Source organism: Rhinolophus sinicus, chromosome 14, assembly GCF_057876585.1.
Source record: "Rhinolophus sinicus isolate RSI-liver-muscle chromosome 14, RSI-T2T, whole genome shotgun sequence".
Taxonomy (NCBI): domain Eukaryota; kingdom Metazoa; phylum Chordata; class Mammalia; order Chiroptera; family Rhinolophidae; genus Rhinolophus; species Rhinolophus sinicus.
In genome coordinates this window covers 36,048,912-36,076,788 of record NC_142514.1, presented here as the reverse complement: position 1 = coordinate 36,076,788, position 27,877 = coordinate 36,048,912, and the positions used below count along the sequence as shown (strand labels likewise).

Below are 27,877 nucleotides of genomic sequence, written 5' to 3'. Positions count from 1 at the left end.
ACATGGAAGGAGAACTGTCTCTGGGTGGTGAACACCCAGCCCTTTCTTCATATCAGATTTGGGATTTTTTTTAAAAATGGTATATTTTATTTAGGTGATTGGTTTGATGTTTAATTGTTTTTACTGTTTTATTTCTCTGAGATGAGTCAGTGGATGTTGGAAGGTAGAGGGGAGTTGGAAAATAAACTGCGGGTTAATTGCAATGCAGAACTTTGACTAGGTCCGGCTGCTAGATTCTACCATTCCAATTCGGGTACAATGACAGACATTAGGTTCTTCTTTATAAAGTACCAGTTTCCTTTTCTTTCTTTCTTTCTTTTTTTTCTTAAGTCTGTTTTTCCAGGACCTGTCAGGTAGTTGTTTCAACCTAGTTGTGGAGGACACAGCTCACAGTGGCCCATGTGGGGATCAAACTGTCAACCTTGTTGTTAAGAGCACCGCGCTCTAACCAGCTGAGCTAACTGGCCGTCCCCAGTTTTCTTTAAACAGAGTAGACAACATTGGTATTATAGTGTCATTCTTAAACAAAATTCATTATAACCAAATCAGGAAAGTAATGTAATTACAATCTATCTCTCCAGACAAAAGACATCAAGGTATATATAATGAGAAGAATTTTACATTGCAGTCTCAGCTCGGCTTGGGCCTTACATTTTTTATTTTTAAAATGGGGAGTATTGTTTTTAATACATTATTTTACTTATTGAATTCTTAAGAATATTCATGAAATTTCAGCATGTGAATTCATTTTTAGTTACAGTACATTATTAATAATTTAGTAAAATGTAGATATCAAATAGCATGCTCTTAAATTATTTACTGACAAACCATTTTATGCTCAAGGTTTTGTGAGAAATATACTGTATTTCCACGAAAATAAGACCTAGCTGGACAATCAGTTCTAATGCATCTTTTGGAGCAAAAATTAATATAACACCTGGTCTTACTTTACTATAAGACCAGGTCTAATAATATAATATAATATAATATAATATAATATAATATAATATAATATAATATAATATAATATAATATAATACCGGGTCTTATATAATATAACACCGGGTCTTATATTGATTTTTGCTCCAAAAGACACATTAGAGCTGATTATCTGGCTAAATCTTATTTTCGGGGAAACAGGGTAGATACAGAGAACTCTATTTTAAACTGTATCTTATAAAAAATTGTTTAACTTGATCTTACTGCCACTAGAGGGTGCCTGGTAATTGAGTCTTATATTTACAATTTCTTTTCTGGGGGAAAAAAAAGCCAAGAGCAGCAAAATTATGATATGAGCGGCTATAATTTAATTATATTTAGGATTATTTTAAAGTAAATTACGTTTTTCAGAAAACAAAATTTCAAGCTTTCTGAGAATTCAAGAGCCAACTCTTAAATCAATCTTTGTAGCAGTTAAAAGGCATGTATAAACCATTTTTAATAAATCAGATTTCACTAATTAATTGAAAGGTGAGGTAGTACCTCTATGGCACAACTTCAAATTATACTATAAATCGTAGTAAAATTAGAAAGGGGGCGAACTGTTAATCATACATGTTTAATATTATTATAGGAAAAATTCAGTCCATCAAAGATTTATTGATTACCTATTAGATGAAAACAAGTTCTGTCCTCAAGGAGCTTGTAACCAATTTTTAAAGGTATTAGGCTTTTTCTAAATTCATTTCTTTATCAGAATTTTCCTTAGATACCATGCACTGTTGGTGTTCTGTCTGCCACTCAGTTTGATTCATCAGTTAGGTCCTCTTTTCTTCATCTGCTCTAAATGTTGGTGTTCCCGAAAGTTGTTTTTAGCAGTCCCTGCTACTATACCTACTCCCTGATATCTACCTCAACCGTTCAGTTTCCAGATATGTATAGTGACTCACAAATCTCTATTTATAAACTCAGAGGTCCTAGTTGCCAATGGAATTTTTCACTGGTGTGTGCCCCTTATGTAATCTAAAGTCGTATGTCTAGAACTGAATTAATCCTGAGAAAGCTATACTACTGTCTATATGTTTTTTTCCTCAAATGTACAAGGGTGCAAAATACTGCTGCATATTCCAAGTAGGATGATGATTATATAAAAGGCCAGAGAGTTTGGCATATAGTAATTGATGACTTTGTTGAGTTCATTTTTGGCAGAAAGATGAGAATGAGAGCCAGATTCTATAAATTTTAAGGGATAAGTGAGAAATGAGGAATTGGAGTTACTTTAGTTTCAGAAAATTCAACTGTGAAGGGAAGAAGAAGTTGAGGTAGGAGTAGGGTAAAAGAATTATTAGAAGTATGAGGAGAGAGACAGCAAGTAGGAAAAATTTGAAAAAGTGACTCCAGAAAAGGGCTGGTGGCCAACAAGGCTAAGGGAGTGTCTTAGCTTAAACTGCTATAACAAAATACCATAGGCTGGGTTGCTTAAAAAACAGACATTTATTTCTCACAGTTCTTGAGGTTGTAAAGTTCCAGCAAGGTTTGTTTTCTGGTGAGAGCTCCCTTCCTGGCCTGCTTTCTCGCTGTGTACTCACGTAGCAGAGAGAGCTCTGGTCTTTCTTTTTATTATAAAGACGCCAATTCTGTTGAATTAGGATCCCACCCTTATGACCTCATTTAACTTTACCTCCTAAAAACTGTCTTCAAATACAGCCATATTAGAGGTTAGAATGTCAACATCAGACTTCTAGGGGGTAGCAGTTCGGTTCATAGCAGGCGGCAGAGTGAAGTCCCGGGAATAAGTGTTGAAATGAAGTTAGCTAGCGGGTGTAGAAACAGTAGGAAAGGTGAAAGAATAGAAGATTGAAACAAATAGAGAACATTTCTAGGTTCTGGATTTCAGAGCTGTTATAGTAATAGTGGATGACAAAGTACAAATTATGGATAACACTGAAATAGAAAATAGGCAATAGTTACAAGAATAAGGATGTTAAGGCAGCATGAAGTTAAAAGTGTTCGGTAAGTGACAGTGATACAACAATTACCGCTTCTGAAGATAGGCTTTTTGCCAAGCCGTTTATATGTATTTTATTAAATCCTCACAATAAACATAAATAGGTATTACTACTCACATTTTGCAGATGGGGAAATGCATTTAGGGGTAATGGTGAGTTGATGAAGAGAAAACATTATTGGGAGTTTGTTTAGGTTCTTATTTTTAGAAGATTAGAGATACTTAATAACTTTACTCTGCACAGCAGGTCCTCGAATAACGTCTTTCCATTCAACATAAAATTGGTTATATGTCGTTTTACTTGAATTCACAGAACCTATCGACAGCATTAAGTGAGGACTTATTGTATTAGAAAAACATAAACCTAGGTATAAATGTTATGTCCTATAAGTACTATGGCCTATAAAGGACTTACATAATCTTGTCCTATTTGCTCTCTTTTTTCTTCTTTTATTACTCTCTCTCTGGCTCATAGCTTGCCAGCCACATTGGTCTTCTTGTTCTTCTCTAAACATTCTAAGTGTACTTGCACTTCAGGGCATTTACACTGCTATTTCCCTGCCTAGAATGATCTTCCACCAGTTATCAACTTCACTCATTCCTTCACTTTATTCACGCTTCTACTCAAATGTCACATCCTCAGAGAGGCTTTTCTTCACCCCTTGTCTATACAGCCCCTCTGCCATACCCTCTTCCTTTATCTTGCTTTATCATTACGATGCATTATATTAGTAATATTAGTAATATATTCATATTTGTTGTCTTTCATTACAATATAAAGTTACAAAAAATCAGGGACTTGTTTTTTGTTCACTGTTATAGCCTCAGCGGCTAAAAGAGAGCCCAAAACATAACATATGCTTGGAAATATTTGTGGAATGAAAACTGTAAAGTGACATTCCAGGATACTTGCTTCTTATGAGAGACCAAAGCTAAGGATTAAAGTACTAATGATGTGATAGCAAGCATCATGCAGAACAGAGATTTAGGTATTTGGGGAACAGAAGCCTTTATAAGTGTTCCATAAATGTAATGAGCTAGCCAGTCTGCACTCCTTGGCATCAGCTTAGCCTTTATTTTTATCCATTGCTCCTTATGGTTTTCCCTATCATTGTGTGGAGTAATGGAAGGAGCTGTGGCTTTATAGTCAAATCTTGTTCAGTCCTGTATTTGCCCTCCACTGGGTCTCAGGCAACACCTTTCCTTTGAGTCTTAGTTTCCCTAGTATGATTTTATGTATGGCTATCTTCATTCCAATCAGATCCTGAGTTGTAAAGAGCAAGAACATTCTAACTGAGCATCTTCCTGAGCTCATGCAAGTGTCGTTTATGATAGAGGCCCTTACTAAGCAAACAGTTGTTGTAATGAATATGAAAAATTTCATGACTAATTGAGGAATGTGATTTTTGGTCCATGTATCTGTAGTGTCTTCATTGGCTCTTATGCTAATTTTCAAATTTATCATAAAGTGTTTTTCAGATAAATGGCGAGTCCATTTATTACGTTATTCATGCAGGATATCAATTATTCACTCAGTTACCAGACATAGTTTGAGTACTATGTCTTAAGTACAATGTGTTAAGTCCTTGTTCTCGGTGCCAGTGAGGAATGAGATGACAAGGTGCCTGCTTTCATGGAGTTTACAATATAAAATGTGTAGAGGAGGGTAGGATGTACGGACAAGCAACAAATTATAAACAAGAAAGATATCAGATGATAGTAAGTGCTTTGCAGAAAACTAAAAGAGAGTTGACATGATAAGAAGCAATTGAGGGGGCCGGCCCGGTGGCTCAGGCGGTTGGAGCTCTGTGCTCCTAACGCCGAAGGCTGCTGGTTCAATTCCCACATGGGCCAGTGGGCTCTCAACCACAAGGTTGCCTGTTCGATTCCTTGACTCCCACAAGGGATGGTGGGCTGCACCCCCTGCAACTAACAACTGGCAACTGGACCTGGAGCTGAGCTGTGCCCTCCACAACTAAGATCGAAAGGACAACAACTTGGCTTGGAAAAAGTCCTGGAAGTACACACTGTTCCCCAATAAAGTCCTGTTCCCCTCCCCCACAAAAAAAGTAATTGAGGGACTACTGTAGGTTGTAAGATCTGGAAAGGCCTGTCTGAAATGGACCATTTAAGCTGAGACATGAACAATTGAGGAACCATTCAAATGAAGAGTGTTCTAGGTAAGGGAAATAGCTAGTGCCAAATCCCTCTGGCCATGTGTAAATATACTAGTTGGAGAAGGTTTAACATTTTGGATTTTGGTATTACTAGTGATCACCTTGCTAGAAAAGGACTGAGAGGATGACTTGGTGATAAAAGACAGTCTTTCAACTTTGCTTTGGTTGCATTCTGATAAGTGATGAAAATGTCCAGGTCCATTTTAATTTTGTAGATTTTCTTAATTTTTATGGCAAAGTGATAGAAAATAAGGTATGCTTTGTGTGTAGTTGTCCTTTTTACACTAGTAATGGAGTCTTGCTGTTGAACTCTGACCTTTTTACACTGGGAGAATGGTTCCAGTTAATATTTTAATGACTTCTATGGAGGTGTCGTTGAGGTCCAGTCATGTAGTCAAGCATATAGTCCTCTTGTGTGGCCTCTGAGTTGTGAAGTTGCTGTTAACTACAGCTTTGAGTTGGTTGCTATTTGTGAAAGCAGGAGTAAATTCAGGGTGCTAATTGATACTCCTGTAAAAGTTGAGTAGACCACTGAAAATGTATGGCCTTTTTTGTACTTGGAAAACCATTGATGGGAAAGCAAGTGACAGTAGCCTTGAATTAAGCAAGGGTAGGGCGTGGTATTTTCCAATGGGTGCTGTGGAAAGAACTGAGGAATAGTGAGTCCAGATATCTGAGTTCCAGTGCCACCTCTGCCACAGAATCACTGCATGACTTAGGGCCGGTCACTCCTGTGCTCTAGACCTCAGATGCTGCTAGAAAATAGAGGCTCTTCTAGATTCTTAGGCATCGATGACGCCATTGATTCTTTCCTCTAAGGTTCTGATCAGTGGATTATACACACAAAAATTAGTATCCAAATTGGAAAGCAAAACTGCTTTAACTAAACTAGCACCCAATGGAGCATGTGGCTTAGACTTGAGTCCTAAGTGAGGTCTTTTACCTCTCAGTCCAGATCTAAATCTTAGGACCCATGTACTCAGATGGCCTTAGAAATAGTTAGGACTAGGTCTTCTGAGCCTGGTGGACTGATGCAGTAGGCCTGCTTCACCAACATAGTCACAGTAGGAAAGACCACTTAGAGAGTTCATGGCAAGTTTGTCCAGGGTGTATCTATCAGAGGGCAAGAAGTAAAAGAGAATTTAGTGTACTGGGGCATAAAAAGTGAAAGAGGAAGCTGCTGGTCTTGTCCCTGCCTTCTGGGAAATCTAACCTAGTGTAATGTGACCTTGTGAATAATTGTAATATTCACTTTGTCTGGGAGAATCAAGTCTAGAATGGGAGAAAAAGCTACAAGTGTTTTCATTAAGATTCTTCCTTTGTGAGGAGAAATGGCATGGGCAGAAATAGTATTTTCCCTATGAGCAGAGGCAGAAGCTGGAAAAGAAGCAAAGAAAACATTTTTGTCATGATCCTTGAGGTCTCTTCTAACTCTCTACATTTGATATGGAGTTCACAACATCCATGAAGCATGGTATAGTGATGGGAAGAATGAAGCATTCCTCCCCTGTCTCTGTTTCTTGTGTCCATCCAGCAGCTGTAGTAGTAAGTAGCCACCTGTGCCCCTAGCTTTGGTTTTAGCTAAAGCTCAAACCACCCTCTGGGTGGTATGTGTATTGATACGCGTACAAACTATACCATTTTCATTTTCTTTTTTTCATTCCTGTCTCTCCCACTCCGTACAGAGGCCATTTTAAACACTCATCTGCCTATTATCCCAACTAAGAAAGATAACTGAGAACTATCATGGAGCTGTTGTGGGATTCAGTTATTAGGACATTCTGAGGATGCTTTTAAATAGCTCTCATCCTCCTCCTACTTCCCCCAACACCTCATAATCTGTGCATAAATGTTAATCCTTGTAATATTTTTCACTCTTTTGTCTATATTCTGCTATTGCAGTGTTTGGTGTACTCCCTTATGCAAGAAGCGTCACATCCATGAGAGCTCTGAGTTAGAATGAGAGGAAAGAAAGCTCTAGGATATCATCTTTGGAAGGATTTAAAGCAATTATCTAATCTAGTCTCATTTCATGACTAGGGAAACTGAAATACAGAAAGGGGAAGTTAAATAGTCTATTGGGCCTTAGCTTCTTCACCCAGAATGATCAGGATGGTAATTTCTGCCTCCCAGAGCTTTTTGAAGAGGCAGTGTGATTAAATAAAATAGAACATGTGAGCATTGGACCTGGCACAATGCAGGTACTCAATAGTTGCTCTTTCCCAGATTGCAGAGCTAGCTGGTTAATAAATGAGCCAGGACTTGGCTCTCATATGGTTCTTAACTCCAAAGCAATCATCATAGTACCTTTGATCATTGCTCAAAGGATCAGGGTTGGTCCTCAGCATAAAGTCTCATTTGAACCTACTAGTTCAAGTGTAAAGTAAACTAGGAGCAGTGCCTGCTGGCCTATAGTAGATGCTCAATAAATCCTTTAACTGGCTGGAGGAAGTGATGCAGCTCCTTTAGGAAGATATGAACAACTTCCAATGGGGAACTTTGGCTAAGTATTTTTATTTTCAAATTAGAAAAAAAGCAGTAGGTTTTAACCCCCAAATTATTTGTTGATGTGTCATTTAAAATGTTTGTTTTGAGTGTCTTCTTCATGGTGGCTTTTTATTGATTAATATTTGTGAGATTTTAGCAGTGTGGCAGAAAAGAGACCTTAAATGCCCTATAAGTGACAGTTTTCAGAAAACTTTATAATGTTCTGAATGGATCAATGAATTTTTTTCTTCCAAAATGCTTTACAAAGCAACTTTTTTGTTGTTTTCACAAAGGCTATTCATCTGTAAAAGTTTTATCAGTGTTGTAATCAGTACAATATTTGACAACAATTTGGTATATCATTCTTAAAGTAATTCAAGAATAAATTTATTTTACTTATAAATTTATATTTTGTTGATATATTTATTATAAATTTATCAAGAATAAATTGATATAATCAGTGTTTCAAGTGCATTATTTTATTACTGTTCAACTTAAGTTTAGTTCTAATGAGTGTTATTAGATTTTATAAAAGTGAAATTTAGGAAATTAGGTTGGTAAATGTTTCAGTAAATGACTACTGAAAAGTGCCTCATTTTAAGAAGAAGACATTTTCCTAAAGTTATGCATTCTGAATGAAAGAAGAAACTTGTTCCCAATTAGAGCATTGATGGAGATCACAGCACATCTAATTGGATTGATGAACCAAACCCATTTATATAGTTTACTGCCTATTGTTAGGTCAGTGACTACCGAGATTAGCTTGTTAACATCACACTTTGAAAAAGAACTGCAGGTATTATCTGTGGTTGATTTAATGTACACTCAGAAACTTGGTCAGTAATTCAAAACAAAAATCAGTGTATCTGTAAATGTAATTTTTGGCTTTTTTTGTATTTTGTCCAGTTGGATAGAAATATGTTTTGACAGTTCTGGTATGAACTACTTGATGAATCACAATATATCACTATTACCACTAATTACCACATTTTGATTAATCTTACATACTTTGGTTAATACATTTTGCTGAATCCAATATATCACTATATTTATAAACAGTAATTATAGACATAATGACACCTGAACTTTGAAATCATCATGAAAAATGTTATTAAGAATTATGTGAAACCAAATGTTTGTTTATCTAGACATTTTTAATTGCCAGCAAAAAAAAGCAATTAAAAGTCGCTGCAGAGTAAGAGGCCAACCTTCGTTAAATGTGGTTTTAAAATTGTTACAGAACTTGTGGTGATGATAACATGGTGTCTAGGAGGATGTTAACAACTGTAGCAGAGTGTTAATTAAGAATGATGTAATCTGCAGCTCAGAATTATTAGTATCATATGTTAGCTTAGCTGGACAGGAGCAAAACCTAGTTTCAGTTATGATGAGGGCTCAAGTTGTATTTATAATGGAAAGATTAACATTTTCTTTTTATGCTGTTCCTGAGACAATTTAAAAATCCTGAATGAAATACAGTCAAATGTAAACATCAAGTCCCTAGCTCATTTACATATGTGCCAGATTTCCAAACTGATTGCTATTTGAACCTAATCTGTCATTGCTGGATGCATTAGCTACAACAAACATTACATTTACATATTGATTTCTTATTTTGTTTTAGTGTAAATAATCCATAATTATAGTAAATTTGGTCTTTTGTTGACAAGAGCTCATATGACTATAAGTTTAGAATGGAAATTTAAATTGCCATGTGTCATGCTTTTTAATTTAAAATCTTGATATATCTGAAAGGCTAAAAAGATCATTGTAGATCATATAATATTCCCAAAGAGACAACATTTTGTAAGGCCTTTTGGAATGATATAAAGTATTAGTGAAAAATTCAATAGCACATTACAAGTTTATTATTTACGTCTTTTGATAAAAAGTTATTTGAAAGAAGTTACTGTTTTTGCTTCAATATCAGGTCATATTTAAAAAATAAAATCTATTGGAAATTAACCTTCTAAGCCCATTACTTTACAGTGATATTTTTGTTTATGATACCCAGTGCAAAAAAAGAAATAGCATGCTCACACAGCAGGAATAAAACAGGAGATTTTAAATTTCTGTATTGGTGTTAATACTTTACTTGTCTTAATTACATATACAGCATTAATTTGAGAAGTATAATTTCACTAACAATAATCTGTGTTGTATCAGTCAACATATAGTCTTATTAAGATGCAGTAGGAACAAATTCCTGGTTTTCGTTTACATTGATTAAAAGTATGTTGTATTTTTTTCATTTTTAATTACAGTTGACATACAATATTATAATTGTTTCATGTGTACAACATAGTGATTAGACATTTATGTAACTTACAAAGTCATAACCCTGATAAATCTAGTGCCCATCTGACTCCATACATAGTTATTACAATACCGTGTTTCCCTAAAAGTAAGACCTAGCCGGGCAATCAGCTCTAATCAAGACCTGTCCGGACAATCAGCTCTAATGCTTTTGGAGCGAAAATTAACATAAGACCTGGTCGTATATTATATTACATTATATAAGACCGGATCTTATATTAATTTTTGCTCCAAAAGACGCGTTAGAGCTGATTGTCCAGCTAGGTCTTATTTTCTGGGAAACAGGGCTATTAGTGACTATATTCCTTATGGTGTACTTTATATCCCCATGATTATTTTGTAACTACCAATTTGTATTTCTTAATTCCTTCCCCTTTTTCACCCATCCCCCCAAATGCCCCTCCCATCTGGCAACCATCAAAATGTTCTCTGTATCTACGAGTCTATTTCTGTTTTGTTTGTTTGTTTGTTTGTTTTGTTCTTTAGATTCCACATATAAGTGAAATCATATGGCATTTGTCTTTCTTTGTCTGACTTATTCAGCACAATACCCTCTAGGTCCATCTATGTGGTTGCAGATGGCAAGATTTCATTGTTTATTGCTGAGTAATATTCCATTGTACATATGTACCACCTCTTATGGTTGCTTCCATATCTTGGCTATTGTAAATAATGTTACAATAAATATATGGATGTACATGCCCCTTCAAAGTAGTGTTTTGTGTTTCTTCGGATAAATACCCAGAAGTGGGATTACTGGATCCTTCTTTGTCTTCTGTTGCAGCCTTTGTTTTAAAGTCCATTTGTCTGGTGTAACTATTGCTACCTCAGTTTTTTGTTTGTTTCCTTTTTCATGAAATATCTTTTTCCATCCCTTTACTTTCATTCTGTGTGTGTCTTTCAATCTGAAGTGAGCCTCTTGTAGGCAGCATATGTAAGGGTTTTGTTTTCATATCCATTCAGCCACCCTATGTCTTTTGATTGGCGCATTTAATACATTTACATTTGAAGTAATTGTTGATAGGTATGTAGTTATTGCCATTTTATTATTCATATTTTTTATCTACTCCCCCCGCCCTTTCTTCTTAAAGAAGTCCCTTTAACGTTACTTGTAATATTAGTTTGATGGTGATGAACTCGTTTAGTTTTTTCTTGTCTGGGAAGCTCTTTATCTGTCCTTCGATTCATAATGATAGCTTTTCAGGATAGAATAATCTTGGTTGTAGGTCCTTGCTTTTCATCACTTCAAATATTTTATGTCAGTCCCTTCTGGCCTGCAAAATTTCTGTTGAGAAATCAGCTGAGAGTCTTATGGGAGCTCCCTTTTAGATAACTAACTGCGTTTTTCTTGCTGCTTTTAAGATTCTCTATTTGTCTTTAAGTTTTGACATTTTAATTATTATGTGTCTTGATGTGGACCTGTTTGGGTTCATCATGTTTGGGACTTTCTGCACTTCCTGGGACTTGTATGTCTATTTCCTTTGTCAGGTTAGGGAGGTTTTCCATCATTATTTCTTCAAATAGGTTTTCAATTCCTTGCTCTCTCTCTTCTCCTTCTGGTACCCCTATGATGTGAATATTGGTACACTTAATGTTGTCCCAGAACCCCCTTAAACTATCCTTACTTTTTTGGATTTTTTTTTTTCTGTTCTGTTTGGGTGTTTTTCTCATACTTATTTTCTATATCTCTGATTCAGTTCTTTGCTTTATCTAGTCAATCTATAGTTGATTCATTAAGTCGGTATTCATTAAGTCAGTTATTGTATTCATTTCTGAGTGGTTCTTTTTTATGTTTTTCTTTTTAGGTCTCTAGCTGGTCTTCCTTCTCTCCCCCTTTTAGAATCCTCATGTTCATTTTACATATAATATACAGGGTTCCAGAGTTTTTAGTTTTACTTATTGGGAATAATAGAGTAAAAGCACATCAACTCCATATTTTTGGAAGCAGAAGTCCGTGATACCATTTGCTTTTAAACTGAGACATTAAACTAATTCTTATTTGATCATAGAGACAAGTTGTAAAATTAAACTTTTTTGGTTAAAATGTTAAATTCTAAATCATGAATGTCAAAAGTATAGCAGTCACCAAAGAATAGCATTCATTTTTTATTTCATGCCTATTTGTAATCAGATAATGGAAACGCCACACGGAAAACTGATTCCGCTTTAAGAAATTGTGTTTTCTGTCAATTTCATTAAAGAAAATTCAAATGCAGAAATTACACTAAAGGCCATAACTTGTTCTTATTTTTTTGTTGTTAAAAGAAGGGGTCTTTCAGCATGCCAATTAGTCGATTCATAAGAAGAGTATTTGTATTATTTAAGTTCCTGCTAAATTGTGTAAAAAATTTGTTTAATTAAAGTTTATTTGGGTGACAATTGTTAGTAAAGTTACATAGATTTCAGGTGTACGATTCTGTAATACATCATCTATATCTCACATTATGTGTTCACGACCCAGAGTCAGTTCTCTTTCCATCACCATATATTTGACCCCATTTACCCTCTTCTGGAAGCCCCCTCACCCTTACCCTCTGGTAACCACTAAACTATTGTCTATGTCTAAGAGTTTTTGTTTCTATGTCTAAGAGTTTATGTTTTCTGTCTCCATTCTTATGTTTCCTATTTCTTTGTTGAAATTCTCCCCGAGATCATTGAGCATCCTTATAACTCGTGTTTTGAACTCTACATCTGGTAGATTGCTTGTCTCCATTTTGTTTAGTTCTTTTTCTAAAGCTATGTTCTGTTCTTTCATTTGGGACATGTTTATTTTTCTCCCCAGTTTGGCTGCCTTCCTGTGTTTGTTTCTATGTATTAGATAAGGCTGCTGTATCGCTTAGATAAGGCTGCTATATCTCTTGGTCTTAGTAGAGTGGGCTTATGTAGTAGGTGTCCTGTGGGGCCCAGTGGTTCTCTCTCCCTGGTCACCTGAGGCGAATGCTTTAGGTATGTCCCTTTTGTGGGTTTTGTGTACTCTCCTGTTGTAGTTGAGCCTTGGTTGTGGTTTGCATGTCAATGGGAGGGATTGACCCTTGGGCTGATTGGTTGTGAGGACTGGCCGTGACTACAATGGAGGAGGTGTTATGCAGGGACTGACCATACAGAGCAGGATTCACTTTAGCAAGGCTCTGGTGCCTGCCCAGTCTGCCATGGATGTGTCATCTTCAGAGGCAGCCAGGTGGTGCTCCAGTTTAGTCCTTTGCCCTGCCTGGGGCCTCCTAGAATGAACCACAAAGCAATCTGCAGATAGCTGCCACCCATGCTAGGCTTGGAGGTGCCTGGGAGAGGCCAAGCCTCAAACCAAGGCTGACTACTGTCAGTGCCAGTCTTGGGGCTGTTCAGCAAGAGGTGTGGGGCATGCCAAGGCCAGATGCTGCTTGTTTGGGTTTTGTGAACCTTTGAAAGATTTTAGGGAATCTGCAGCAAGAACCACGTCAGGTCATTTGTATGAAAAAGCCACTGAAAGTGGCTCAGGTGGGCCCAAAAGTTGGGTGGGGCTGGGTCTCAGGGAATCACCAAGGCTAGGTGAACAGTGTTAGCCAGGTTGATGGAGACTCAGACATGGCATTTGCCTAAGTCTGCACTTTGGGAGGGGGTAGGGCTCAATGAAGGAACAATGGCTTTTGCCAGCACTTCTGTCTGGAATAAAGCTGCCCCTCCAGCCCTTTCCTTGAAACCAGATGATTCAATTTCTCCCTGTATGTCCCTAACATGTTTCAAACTGCTGCCCTAGCGCTGGAGCTCAGAGCAAGTGAGTCCACCAGTACGTCCATGTGTGGGCCCTTTAAGAGGAATTCCTGGGACTCTAGCAGAGCTCCGTCTCAGCCAGCCACATTCTGCTGGTTTTCACAGCCAGAAGTTGTGGGGACTTCTTTTCCTGGCACTGGAACCCTGGGCTGGGGAGCCTGGTGTGGGGCTCGGATCCCTTACTCCTAATGGGGTACCTCTGCAGCTGAGATATCCCTTCCAATTTTTAACTGCCGCACATGGATGTGGGACCAGTCCGTTCCGCATCTCTGCCTCTCCTACCAGTCTCGAGGTGTCTTCTTCTATATATCCTTAGTTGTAAGATTTCTGATCAGCTAGACTTCAGGCAGCTCTCAATAATGGTTGTTTTGTAATTTATTTGTAATTATGATGTGATTGTGAGAGGATGCAAGCTCAAAGTTTACCTACACTGCCATCTTGACCAGAACCCTTTCTTCTTTATCAAGTGTGCTGTATTTTTGAAATTAAAATATGCAGACTGTTTAATTGCAGAAATGGTGGCTGTCACATTTCAAGTATTTTTTTATGGTTTACAATTTTTTTATAATGTATAATTTACATACAATAAATGCACAATTCTTAGGCATACCTCAGTTACATGTTTTAACAAAAGCATGTTGTATTCTATCATGGATTTTAATGAGTGGGATTTTAATTTGGATGTGTATATACAGATTTGACAGACAGCCATTTGGAAGTCTGTGCTGAACTGATAGCAGCTGTTTACTTGAGAGCTGTAAATACAGAAGCCCTTATATTAGTCAACTAAGGCTGCTATAACAAAATACCATAGTCTGCGTGGCTTAAACAACAGACATTTATTTCTCACAATTCTGGAGGCTAGGAAGTACAAGATCAAGGTGTTGGCAGATTTGATTCCTAGTGAGAACCCTCTGCTTGACTTGCAGATGACTGTTTTCTCACTGTGTTCTTACTTGGCAGAGAGAGAGAAAAAAAACGCTCAAGTCTCTTTTCCTCTTCTTATAAGGACACTAATCCCATCATGGGGACCCCACCCTCATGACGTCATCTAAATTTAATCACTTTCCAAAGGCCCTAACTCTCAATACCATCACATTGGCTGTTAGGCTGTTAACATGTGGATTTGAGGGGGACGCAAATATTCAGTCCATAAAAGCCCTGAAGCCCAAGTCTGAATTTGTTTTCCTAGTCTAGCTGTTTAATCTTGATAGATTCATACTTTATAACAGTGAGTGCTTCCCCTAGAACTGTTACTGTCTTAACAGAAAGGCTGTGGTTTAGCTTGGTCAAATCTTCTGCCCACTGAAGACTTTAAGAGAATTCTTGATTTCAAGGAATTGCTGGAGAGGAAATCCTTAAATTACTGTTATTCTAGATGCAAGACACCCTGCCTACTATGGTGCTACCTCCTGAAATGGGCCTGCTTCTGTTTGGCAGGAGGGAAATCATTCCTCTTCTTAATCAGGAATTAATGATAGGTATATAGCCACATGATGATCAAATGATTGCTTTACTCACATAATACAGCCTTAAGTTACCGCTAGAAAATCACTGCATCATTCATATTAAAATAGCCATGTGCTTTTATCACCGAAGTACTCTCTCATTGTGAAATAAACTCAGTAAAGACAGTAAAGATTGTTACGTTTATTTTTTAATGTTGCTTTTATCAATACTTGACATATGGAATCTAATAATTCGTGGATTTTTATGTTCACATGTATAAAAATGTAGCTTCACTTATTTATTGTGGCCTTTGTGTTAAAATCTATTACACATTATTTTCCCCTTATAAATGAAAAACTGGAAGGGAATATAAAATAAACTAAGCCAGTGAATTAAAATGAATTTGGTACTTGTTAGAAGGCATATATTTTACAGATGATTTCTCTGTTCCTGATAAAAATTCACAGTTAAAGTAGAATGGGATCTCCCTAGGAGAGGTGGACATTCTGCTAATGAAAGAGCACTGAAAGCCCAAGACTTACAGACAAAAAAAGAAAGCAGAGAAGTGATTTTCTACTGAAACTATTTCTAGAATTGTGTTTTTGGCTCAGAAATTAATGCTTAGTTATAATACTGAAAAAATGTAAAGGAGTGGATATCTATCTAATCTTACCTATCTATTTTTTTTTTTATAACCCTCTGTGTTACATCCTATCTATCTCCCCTGCCCCCAATTTTAAAATTAAGAAACTGACTAGGAGAATTGTGAGATAGTATATGTGAAAATATCTAGCACTTTGCCTACTAAGTGCTTAAAAATGTTCACATTCGTTGTATTGTATGGTATTTTTTTCAAAGAATGACTAGCTCAAAGCTTGGGGAAAATGTATGTGGCTCTCATTACATTTTAAACATTAATTTCAGTCTGTGTTTGAGGGTAGAGCAATGGTAAGTTTTAATGGCCCTTGTCTGTTTGTAGAAAGAAAACCATCTCCTTGTGGTAAATGTGCATATTCAAACTTAAAGGAAAATCATAATGGAGAATGAAAAATGAACCAGTGTGGAAAAAAAATACATGTTTTATCAAAACGTTTATTGCATAGAGTTAAGATTAAAATTGCTTTTAAAATGTTTCTACGTTTGCTCACTCCGTTCCTTCTCCCTCTAATTGAAGAGAAAACATGCCATTAAAAAAATCAAACAAAAACTTGGGGCGGCTGGTTAGCTCAGTTGGTTAGAGCATGATGCTCATAACTCCGGGGTTGCTGGTTCGATCATCGCATGGGCCACTGTGAGCTGCGCCCTCCACAACTAGATTGAAACAACTACTTGACTTGGAGCTGATGGGTCCTGGAAAAACACACTTAAAACAAATAAAAGTTAAAAAATAATGCTTTTTTAAAAAAAGAAAGAAAAGTCTGTTTCATATTATTTTTCACCTACCCACTTTGTTTGACAATCATCCTCAGAGCTACTTGAAGAGTCAAAAGTTGAAGTAGCGTGAATGACTTTTCATTTTGAAGGTAAAAGAATGCTTGAAGGTGGATTAGCCACGTCTAAACTGTCCTAAACAACCATTAGAAGACACTGCACCCTAGTGTCTTGCACCTAAATGCAGCAACTGAGGACTCAACTCATTCTGCTAAGCAGCAGCTACACTCAGCTTGCCTAGATAATATTTTAGCAATAAAGTCTTTGCACATTATGCAGATCACCATGGTATGTTCCTTATAGCCCTTTGTCTCCCCTTCTGCCACCCTCGTCCCCCAGCTCTCAAAAGATACTTCGTGAAACAAGGAAACAAAACTTAGTTACCATGTCAGATTCTGTGGAAAGCTTCCTTGGTCTAATTTAGGCATTCTTCCTCTGTATTTCCATAACACCTTAGCAAAAGTGGTAGTAGAGGTCTTAGCTAACAAAGTACCGTATGTGAATTACAAGTTTGCTTGTCATTCCATCCCTCAGTAAACTCAATGAAAGCAGAAGTATGATCCCACTGGGTTCCCTTCCCCATTACCCGGAAGAAAAATCTTAACAGCTAGATCTGGGTCACTGCTACTTATTTTGTGTGACAAGTAACAACATCAGTTTCCTCATCTGTAAAATGAAAATGCTAATAATAACTTCATAAAGTTGGCACGTAACTCTTAATGCCTGATACATAGTAGCAATCATTAAAGTCTGGCCATTATCATTAATGGCTAATGAATGAATCAGGCTGAAGTCTAAGCTCGCAGGTAATACCCTCAGCTTACTCCTCCAAACAAACCATTCTCACAAGGAACATGAATGTAGTATATCAACACCAAACAAGACCTGTGTGAAAGAGATCGCTGAGTCTGGATAACATTAGGTATAATATACAGTATATGCAATCCATCAAAAAAGGTTTTATCTTCTGTGAGCTCCTACAGAGAAATGGAACTAAAACCCAAAAAAATAACTGTCACAAAAGCACCATACATGCTTTTGTTAATGTTTCACTGTCATTGTAAGGGTTTAAAGTATGAGTATTCCTCAAAAGTGTTCTATTTTCAGTAAGTTATAACAGATCACCTTAAAACATATGCAATACAAATTCCCACATGGCTTTCTAAAATTTAATATTCATAGTTCAGTGAAGTAAGGAGTATTATCCTTTTCCTGAAAAGGAAACTGAGAATTTACAGAGTAACTAAGTGCCTAAAATAGGGTCTTGTATATGGTAGACACTTAATAAAGACCACTGAAAGAATGTGATTGACATTTCAAAGTCATACGGCTAGCAAGTGGTGGAGCAGGGATTCAAATCTGGCTCTATGACTCCTGAGCAGTTTAAAGCCATAAATACTTTTTCTTGCCAGTGTATCCTCCCTCAGGGCTATTGAAGAATTGTAGAACTAGACTAAATGGGTGTTCTTCTAAAGTTGTTTGGCAGGCAGTGCTGGTCCTGGCAAACATTTTTGCAAAGTTATTGTACAAGTCTGCCAGTCAAGAGCAAGAAATGTATCTAAGGAATTGCATAAAGGCACACACTAAAAGTGTTAAACCTATGCGTTGATTCACATGTAAAAATAAAGGAAGATCTACATAGTAATCGACTTCTGGAACCCTTCTTCCCATCCCCTTAAACTTCTTCCTAGTTGCTTTCTACATCCTTCTGTATGTTCTCCAGTCTCCATCTCTGCTCAAACTAATCTATATCTAAAATCATCCTCCATATCTATTTGTCAAATTGCTATCCATCCTTCATAGTACTTCAAAGCACTCTCTCCCTTCTCTGCAATCCTCACATCTGTTTTAACCTCTCTGAATAGTCTGTCTTGAGGTCAGTGATTGTCTTTTATTTCTGTATTATTACAGATAATAGGAATCAAATACTTACAGAAAGAATGAATGAATTGTGAAGTTTTAGCAGGCAAGAGTCTTACTCATCTTTTTATCCCCAAAGCAGCATAGCCACTTGGGAGGTAGGATGCTGATGTGAAAGAACGTAGAATCAAGTATAGTTTAGAAACTGGGTTCCATCTTTTTATGGCTGCATAACCATGGGCAGTTCCATAACCTTTGTGAACTGCAATTTTGTAAATAAAATGGCACTTCACAGGTAGGCTCAAAAAAATGAGAATTAGTAGTTCTTTATATGTAGTTCAGAATATGTAGTTCAGAGCTATTCCTTAAATGTCTGTAGGTTGAATTGAATCACCTTTTTAATATGAGAGTTGCCAAGGGAAATACAGATGAATAAGAAATTTACTGTCAAAAGGCTTAAAGTCTTGGATTCAGGACTTCCACACATGAAACAAAGCAAACTGTACAAAACATGATATAATTAAATATTAAATAAAGTATGCACGTGGGATATAGGAATTCAGAGAAGAGGAGGTTTATAATAAATACAAATGGTAAGCCATGAGGTGGTGTGAAAGCTGTGCAGTATTTTGGGTGGGGGATGGGAAGGAAGATGCGAACAACATGAACAGAGATTGAAGCGACTATGGTGTGATGTTTTGACGTGGAGGAAAGTTAGCCAAGCTCTAGAACGAAAGCCACATTTTGGAGAATAGTTGTGAAATAGATCTACCTGTGAAAGGCCTTGACATTCCAAGTAGCCTTTCCATCACTTGCCACTTCCCACCCAGACTCATTTCACATATATATTGAACATTGACCCAGCCCACTGCTTTAGCCTCACTACACTCCTCTCACACACCCGTCTTTGTGGTCACACTGAGCTTTTCACAATTTCCTGAATATGATCATTTTTCTGGCCTTACTGTACTTACTATCTCACTTGGCATAATTGCTCCTGCCCTCTTAATTGAAAGTTATTTCTCAGGGGTTCTTTATGCTAGACTTTCTTTGTTTTTCTCTTATCTCATTGACTATTTATTGATCTTTTTTACACTGACTCCTCCTCTGCTCGATTTCAAACTATTGCATTGCCCCAGGGCTCCATCTTGGCCTCTTTCCTTTTCTCTAAGTAACCTGTATTCCAAGGTGATTTCTTTTGGCCATAGAATCTGAACACATCTATACACTGTCGACTCTCTGTTCCAAGCTCTCTTACTTGACCTTCAACTTATATATAAGTGTACACGATATCTCTTTTTGGATGTCTAATAACACCTTAAAACTTAGTATATCCAAAACCTTTCACTCCCAACTTCCCCACCCAGCCTGTTCCAGTTTTCTTTGTTAAATTCAATTCCACCCTTTCATTTACTCAGGCCAGAAACCTTGGGGTTATGTTTTTTTCTCACACTCCATTAAGAAGTTGTCTGGCTTCTACCTCTAAAATACATCTGAACCTGACAATTCGTCAGGTCTGAGCCTCTGCCTCCCTAGTCCAATCCACTCTCACTTCCTGCTGGGCCTAGCCTCCTATCTGCTTTTCCTGCCTTTACTGTTTCCTCACTGTAGCCGGAGCAGCCAGAATACTATTGTATAAATGTAAACGTGAGTTAGATCTTGACCATTTCCTGTGTGAAACCTCCAATGGCTTTCCTTTGCAATTACTCTAAATACCAAATTATTTTCTATGGTCTACAAGGACCTACAGGATCAGACTCTTGCTATCTCTTTCTTATCATACCAGCCTCAATTTAAATGTCACTGCCTCAGAGATGCTTTCAACTATTCTGTTGAAAATAACTCCTCTTACCCTGCCCCTCTCTTACCTATTATATTGTAACCCCATTTTATTTTCTTCACAGCACTTAGGATTCTCTAAAATTACTTATTCATTTACTTGATTATTTGTGTCCTTTACTAGAATGTAAGTTTCATGAAAGCAGGGTCTGTGTTTTTCTTGCCCCCCACAGTATCCCTAGCAACCAGACCAGTATCATTAACACTGATACTGCTCAATAAAAATGTTACTAGAATGAATGAATATGCTGTATTCTTCCAAGTTATTATTTTTGTCTAAAAAGTGCCACCCTTCTCTTTTCCCCAAACAAAACAAATTTCATTTCTTCCAAGTGATAACCTCTAAGGTCCTACTTATCCTAACATATCTTTCTTCTCTGAAGCTTTCCCCTAGACTGTTTTCCCTCTCACTGGGACAGAGTTAACCACTTCCTTTTCAGCTTTCATTGTACTTCCCCCCCCCCCCCCCAATTTCTCAGTTGTACCTATTATGTCATACTATGGCTGTTTATGTATCTGTCTACTTTATTAGATTGTGAACCTTTTCATGAACAGGAACTATGTATTAATTTGGGTTGGTTTTTTTTAGCACTTGGAATAATGCAAAGCATTGATTTAATATTGATAAATAAATTAATCAAAATCTTAATTCTCATGGTAGTTTTCCAGAATGTAACAGTGCTGTATGAGATATAAAAATAAAGAAGACTCTTGCCTTCTGAAAATTCACAATTTATTCATTACTCAATCATATTTATGCATTAAGTGCTAAGGAGACAAAGACAAAGGAACGATTTTAGTGGGGTATCATTTGATTTTGATTTTGATCAGTAGTATTTTGTGCTATATATTGGTGTTTCCTAGGTAATTTTAATCTGTAATTAATCTGCAAACTCTATAAGAGACAATAGAACAAATAGATTAACCGCCTAATTTTAATCTTATGTTGCACGTATATTTATCACATAGTTATAGATTGGCAAAGGAAGCCAGAACCAATAGTCACCTTAAAACTCTGCTTAAAAATACTCAGCACACCCAAAATATTTTCTTGATTGCATAAGCATGGCATAATTATACTTAAGGCTAGCAGTACAGATTACTCATCAATAATGGTGAGATTTTTATTTTCAATGCCGATAGTGCCTCTTAGTATTGTCATAAACAGATAGAGTCATAACTTAGACGCTTCTTGCTATATGTCACTAATTTCATTTACTCTTCATGTTTCTGACACATTTGTAGTATCTTGGAACTTTGGCATAGAATTTAATGTTGCTCTGAATTCTCCAATTTTGAGTTCTATATATTTTCTTAGTCTTAAGTGAAAACACAGGTATTTTGAAGGAATTTTGGTATAGCAATTAAAGTTCTATTCATTTCAATATCTTCTGAATTTTGACTTAAACCATATTTCTATTATACAACATTCATGCGTATAAACAATAATTTCATATTTTTCTTCTTCCAGAACAACTATTTCACTTGAAATTGAATCAGAGCCTTTGAGTATACATTTTTGTAACATGTCTGGCATTTGACGTAATTGACAAATTTGGTTCTCTTAGAAGAAATACATATGCAGACAATAGCACATGATTTGTAGAAAATTCTTACGAATGCAGACTATTTCGAATTGAAGTTTAAAAACACCTTGGTAGAGAAGGAGTTAACAGGTTAGCTCCCCTTGGTTGTTCTCAGCATGCTCTTTTGCCTTTAGGAGCTGAAAAGATGATAACATTGGGCCCGGACATGCCTGTGTGGCACTTATGGTACTCCTGGGGTTTTTGCAGCTAGCTGTAAAGCAAGCTAGAACTTGTTCATCTCAGAGTTCCTTGTTTTTCTTTCAACCCTTTCAGTGCCCTGCAGGAGTCATTAAATCAAAACTTCATGCTGATCATCACCCACCGAGAAGTCCAGCGGGAGTACAACCTGAACTTCTCAGGAAGCAGTACCATTCAAGAGGTGAGTTATGTCTCACAGCTAAGGAATAAAGGTAGCTCATTATAGCTAATTTTGACCCTGTTAAAGAGAGCTTATCTGTTCTGGTTGGAAACTCTCTTTATGTTTCATTACTGCATTCTTAATTTTAATTAACTGAAGCATCATGATTACTGTAGATATATTAAATGACTTGACCTAGAAAGACAGATGTAAATGGGAGCTCTTGATATTTCTTAAAATAGTCACCTTAAAACTGCTTGAAAATATTCATTATTATGTAATACATTGCCTGGTTTTATAGTAATTATTCATAATATTAATTTGGGAATTGTTGACAGCATACATTTTCAAACATACTTATATTTTATTTGAAAGGTTGCTCTCAAATATATTATTTATAATGTTCTCCCTGCCTGTTTCCAAAAGGAATTTGAGGAGGCTTTTCTTAAGCAGGTCAATCCCAGTCTTGGGCAGTATTGTGAGATGCTTTTAGAACCTGTCAGTCATGTAGCTTAAAATATCTGAGAAGAGTCTATTTATAGTGTCAGCATTTTTTTCTTCAGTGTGGCCAACCACATGCACTGTTTCAAAAAAGAACCTCCCCCAAGAGAGAAGAGGTACCTTCTTGCCTGTGGCCCCACCTACCTAAAAGCCAGTAATTTATCTCCATGGGGGAAAGATGTGTAAGACTGACAGGATTTGTGTTTTGAAACACTGAAATGATGATTATGTCATATTACCCCTTGTAAGTTGCGAAGACAACAATCATTTGTCTATGAATGTTTTTATCATGCTTAATCTTAGATTATTTCAAAGTTCTTTTTCATGGACTACGTTGCTTAAAATAATTCCTAATGTGTTAAAAGAACAAGTTGTTTCCCCCTAATTATTTTTCAGAAGTATATGAATTGTTTCAGTAATGATTAGACTATTAATTTCCCTTTTTCAGTTTTTGTCAATGAATTTCAACTTCTGAATTTGGCATGAATACCTCATTGCTTAAAGTTTATTTTCTCTATCACTTGAGTAGCTTGTTGACTGGTAACTAAAATCTTTAAAATTTTTCTTGACTCCTAATTTGAATCATAGGTTTGAGTTATTTGATTTTTTCCCATGGTTTAAAATATAATTGCCATTTCATTTTTAACTTCTATAATGGGTGTTGTAGTCTTCTAAATTTAGATTTTTAATTCCTTGAAGAATCATTGTTGTTTTTTACACAAGAAATAATGTTTAATTATGGCTCTATCATAGAGTTATTCTGGGAACTTCATGGTAGTAAAATTTAAATTATATACTTACTACCTTAAGTAAGGAAGTTTAATTTCAAAATAACACCAATTTAATCAAGAAAAACAAAGACAGAGGTAAATTTCATTCCGTTGCTTAATTTTTTAAATTAAAGACTAGTGTAATGTATGATGGGTAAATATAGACTGCTTTATTTTTCTCTCTGATTTAAATTTGTATTGCTAAAATTTTACCTTTTTTTTCTTTACATTTCCAGTTTCTGTACTTTAAAATGTATTTCAACTTTCTCCCACAAGAGGGCAGAAAGGACTATTAAACTGACAGTCTAAAAATGCCATTCAGTGTTTTCAAATTAGCTTCCCTTATATTAACAAAAAGGAGCATAATGGCCAAGTTATTGTTTGATTTACAGATAATTGGCATATTGCAGGGAGGAGACTTAATTTCACCCTTTTAAATTAAACAGGGAGATTTAAAAAGACATAAAATATTCATTAATGTTCAGTGATTATAAAGTAGTGGCATATATTTATTTTGCCTTTATTACTGTTTCGATGAGAAAATACTGCAAATATTTCCGAAATCGAGTTGGCCATACTGACAAGTTGAAATGTTTAAGCAGCGTTAATGCAATCTGCTCACACCTGATATCCTATGCAGAATGATTCAAAATGACTACATCAATTATTAAAGAAATACTTAAAATTCTGTAAATGTGCCATTGTGCGTCACAGTTGGCTGAAACTGTTCTTTGCGGCCTGCTATTTGGATTATCAAATATGTTTTAAGCTTCAAGGACTTGACAACAGTAAATCTTTTTCATACAATTTTCTAAATGAAAAATGTCCCAGAAATATTTTTCAAACACAGATATTCTCGTATGCATTTCTTCTCAAGAATGTGGTTTCTTCTCCTGTTTCATTTTTCTTTTTTTGCTTTTTTTAGTTGATGTAAAAGAATATTCTGAATTGCTACTTGCCAGGGAAAAAAAAAGGAGTTGTTTGTAGTATCAGTTGCTTTTCTGTGAATAGATAGGTATAACACATAGGCTGTTTTATTCTGTACAACTTAGGAAAGGAACGTGGGTTATACTCTTGAGGCCTAAGATCACATCTCTAGGCCTACTCCTAAAACTTTTTCCTTCAATTTGTGGAATACCTGGGAGGTAGAGCGTGGTTCCAAAGGATGAGATGCTCTTAGGTTACAGACATGCAACCCACAGTGATACTTAAGTATCTGCAGTTTTTGTTGTTGCATGATTCAAAGTCAGTTTGCAGCACAGTAAAAATATAATCTTGAAATGATTTTGCAGTGTTACTTTATAAGTACTAGAATTTTTAGCTATTAATATGTAAGCTTAATGATGCCATATATCCTAAATTGTAAATTCATTTCTATCACCAGTTTCAGAAGTCTCTTTTTAGTGTTGTTTAATAGGTTCAAGAATGAAGTCTGACCAATATATGAAGGAAAGTGAGAATTTTAAAAAACCTGATTTTTTTCAGTGTAGTAGTATATTATCTTTGTTGTCGGTGGAAAAAAATACTATTTTTTGATAATTTTAATTTTTGAAAGCCTTACATTTTTAAAAAAGCTTTTGTAATATTTCCCCCCAAAGGAAAATTTCTATTAAATGAAACAGAGTTGAAAAAGGCACCACGATTTCAACTTTTAATTAATTAAATACATTTTTAAAGTACTGAATTAGAAAATAGAATTTAGGGGCAGTTAGAATTTCAGATAAACTCTTCAGTGACCGTATGTTCATGCCAGTTAGTAGAGATAAACTGATGGTTGTACCAGTGTTTGTTCATTCTGTTCTGTGGTCTCTGGCCTCACAATGCATGCCTTATGTCCTTTGGGTGCTCTAGATTTTAATTTAAGCTAGTTAGATATTGAAGTTATTTTTTTTTAAAGCTTTTTACAAAGCCTTCCACTTACATTATCCTCCTTCTTGAAGAAAAGGCAATGATAGTACAAAAAGGCCAGAATGAAGAGTTGCAAGATGGAGAGTTGCAAGTAGTCATAAGAATAAATATCCTTTCTCTTTTTCCATTATGTGAAATAGTTTGTAAAATATATCAAATTATATAACAATAACTTTGTGACAATCGTATTTTCTACCTTTTTGGGTCCTAAATTAGCTGCTTGTCACACTTTAAAATAGTGAATTTCTTTGAAAATTTAAACAGACTTACCTTATTTTAATGAATTTTCTACAATGAGAGTTCAGATTTTTAAAGTTAATTAATTGTACAGATTCTAGTAATTCTGTCTATTAAGGTCTGTAGTTACAGATGTACTTAGGATTGGTTAAATTAAGGGAGAAAAAAAGATTGATTTGCCTACTGTAAATCCTAAACCCAGGTGTGGAAAAGGATATAAAGTCCCTGAAATCAAGCCAACTTTTCTTGGAAACGAATTCTTTGTTGTCCATCTTACTATTGCAAAGCTTCCGTTGGGCAGAATATCCACTTTTCTTTGTAGATGTCATACAAACTTAAGGAATACATACATGACCCGGAATGATAATGATAAGAAACATTAAGTATTTTTGGCGTGGAATCATGGAGTATTACTTATCTATTATAGAGAGAAGCACAATGAATAGCTATTGGAAATATTTAAATCCTCTTCCAAGTTTCACTTTACCCTAGAATTCTCACTGTTTTATTAATGTTGATTTAGTTCTTAATGGGAATAAAGGAAAAATTGACAACCTATAAAGATGTATCTTGCATGGAATAGTAAAACATTTCGCTACTAGTACTAGTGATTGTCAAGTGGGAAGCCAACAGTTTGAATTAGCAATAAGAAGAGAACTAAATACATAAATCATACCAGTCCTTAAAAATAATCTTGGCTAAATAATTGTGAAATCATGAGGCTAATTCTGATGCTGCAAATTTAAAACTCCTGTTGGGTTTTTTGTCTATTTTTCTACTTGCTTCTTTCTCAACTTGCTTGACTAATGTATATTTCAAACTATTCTTTAATGCTAGCTGGAGGTCATTAACAGTAATTAAATATGTAGTCTTTTACAGATTGTACTAATGGTCAATTTTCTAGTAGTGGGTTTGACTATAACTTCTTAACTAACATGCCCTTTCTGTAAATGTTTTAAGTATAGTGGTTTTTTTTTATTTGTTTGTTTGTTTTTTGGTTTGTTTGTTTTCTAGTATGGAGAGGGTGGAGGGGGCGTGCTGGCATAGAACTGAAGAGCAGGGTAGCTGAGAATATGCATATGCAAGAGGGTAAATTAAGTTGTGTGCTTATTTAATTAAAAGTTTAAGTAGTTTCTTTTTACTGCAAGATAAATGATATATAAGCTCAATTAGAATGAACCCATTTTAATTAGCATATTTCATAGTTTGATTTTTTTTTTAAATTTGAAATCACAAATGACATTTTAGCAAGAATGAAAGATAATTTCTTAAGCAACTGGGCAATGAATTCAAGTCTTTATTCAGCTTTCAGAAAAAGAGATTATGAGTTTCTTTCAAATATGCATGTATATTATTAGTTTCAGGTTGCATTTTATAACCAAGATCTGTTGAAGTCATACTATTTCAAGTGAACAAATCAGTAATGATCGTTTTATGAATATTGATGTTTTCTGTGATTCTTAATAAATTTTCCCCCTAGGAAATATGTTTAAGTAATATTTACAGTGCAGCCATTTGGAACTGACAGGTCTTTTTTCTCCCTCCGAAAGTATTTTGGAATAATCTCTATTGGAAATTATTTTTAACCCAAGGAAATATTTATTTACCTACATTTCAAGAAGATAGAAAAAATGAAATTTTGTTAAGAATTAAGGACAATGCTTTAGTCCTTTGTTACTTAACATATGTGTATTCTAACATCTGCTTGGCCGACCATGTTTCATAATCTGTGATTTGTGGGTTTCGTAGTTTTGAAATGTCTGGGTTAAGAGAAATTATGTTCAGTTATCAGAAACTAATAAACATAAGACATTTTTATATGCAAGAAAAGGCAGAGAGTAAATAATTGCACTGGTGACCAATACTGTAATAATCCTGTTTTACAATATGCACTTGACAGGTTGTAATAGTGCTAATTGAAGAGACTAATTCACACTTGCTTCATTCTATTCAAAGGCAAAATCAGCAGCTTGTTTTGCTTTTGACCAGATGGTCCTCATGAACACCTACTGTGCACTTTAAGTGCTTTACTAGAATTACAAAGGCTGGGGGCTGCGTTCAACTCCAAATGATTTGAGAAGAGAGAGAGAGAGGGGGGAAAGAAACCTCTGCTCAATGGATTTGGTGCAAGTAAATTAATTCTAGTGGACCCATTACACACTGAGCCCCCTTTTCAAAGCTCTGAGCCTCCTCGCTTGCTCTGTAGCAATGAGAAAGAGAAAGAGAAAGGCAGATTACTGCAAACAGAAATAAAAAAAAGGGGT

General features: G+C 35.7%; 1 protein-coding gene across 2 annotated transcripts in view; it reads left to right on the top strand.

Annotated features, from left to right (window-relative positions):
• Positions 1-27,877, top strand: part of FAF1 (Fas associated factor 1) — a 394,833-nt gene that overhangs the window by 150,242 nt on the left and 216,714 nt on the right. For both annotated transcript variants that reach the window (XM_074334706.2, XM_074334705.2), the window contains one exon: positions 22,113-22,218. In XM_074334706.2, coding sequence (XP_074190807.1) covers positions 22,113-22,218 — 106 coding nt within the window. The remainder of the gene's footprint in view (positions 1-22,112; positions 22,219-27,877) is intronic.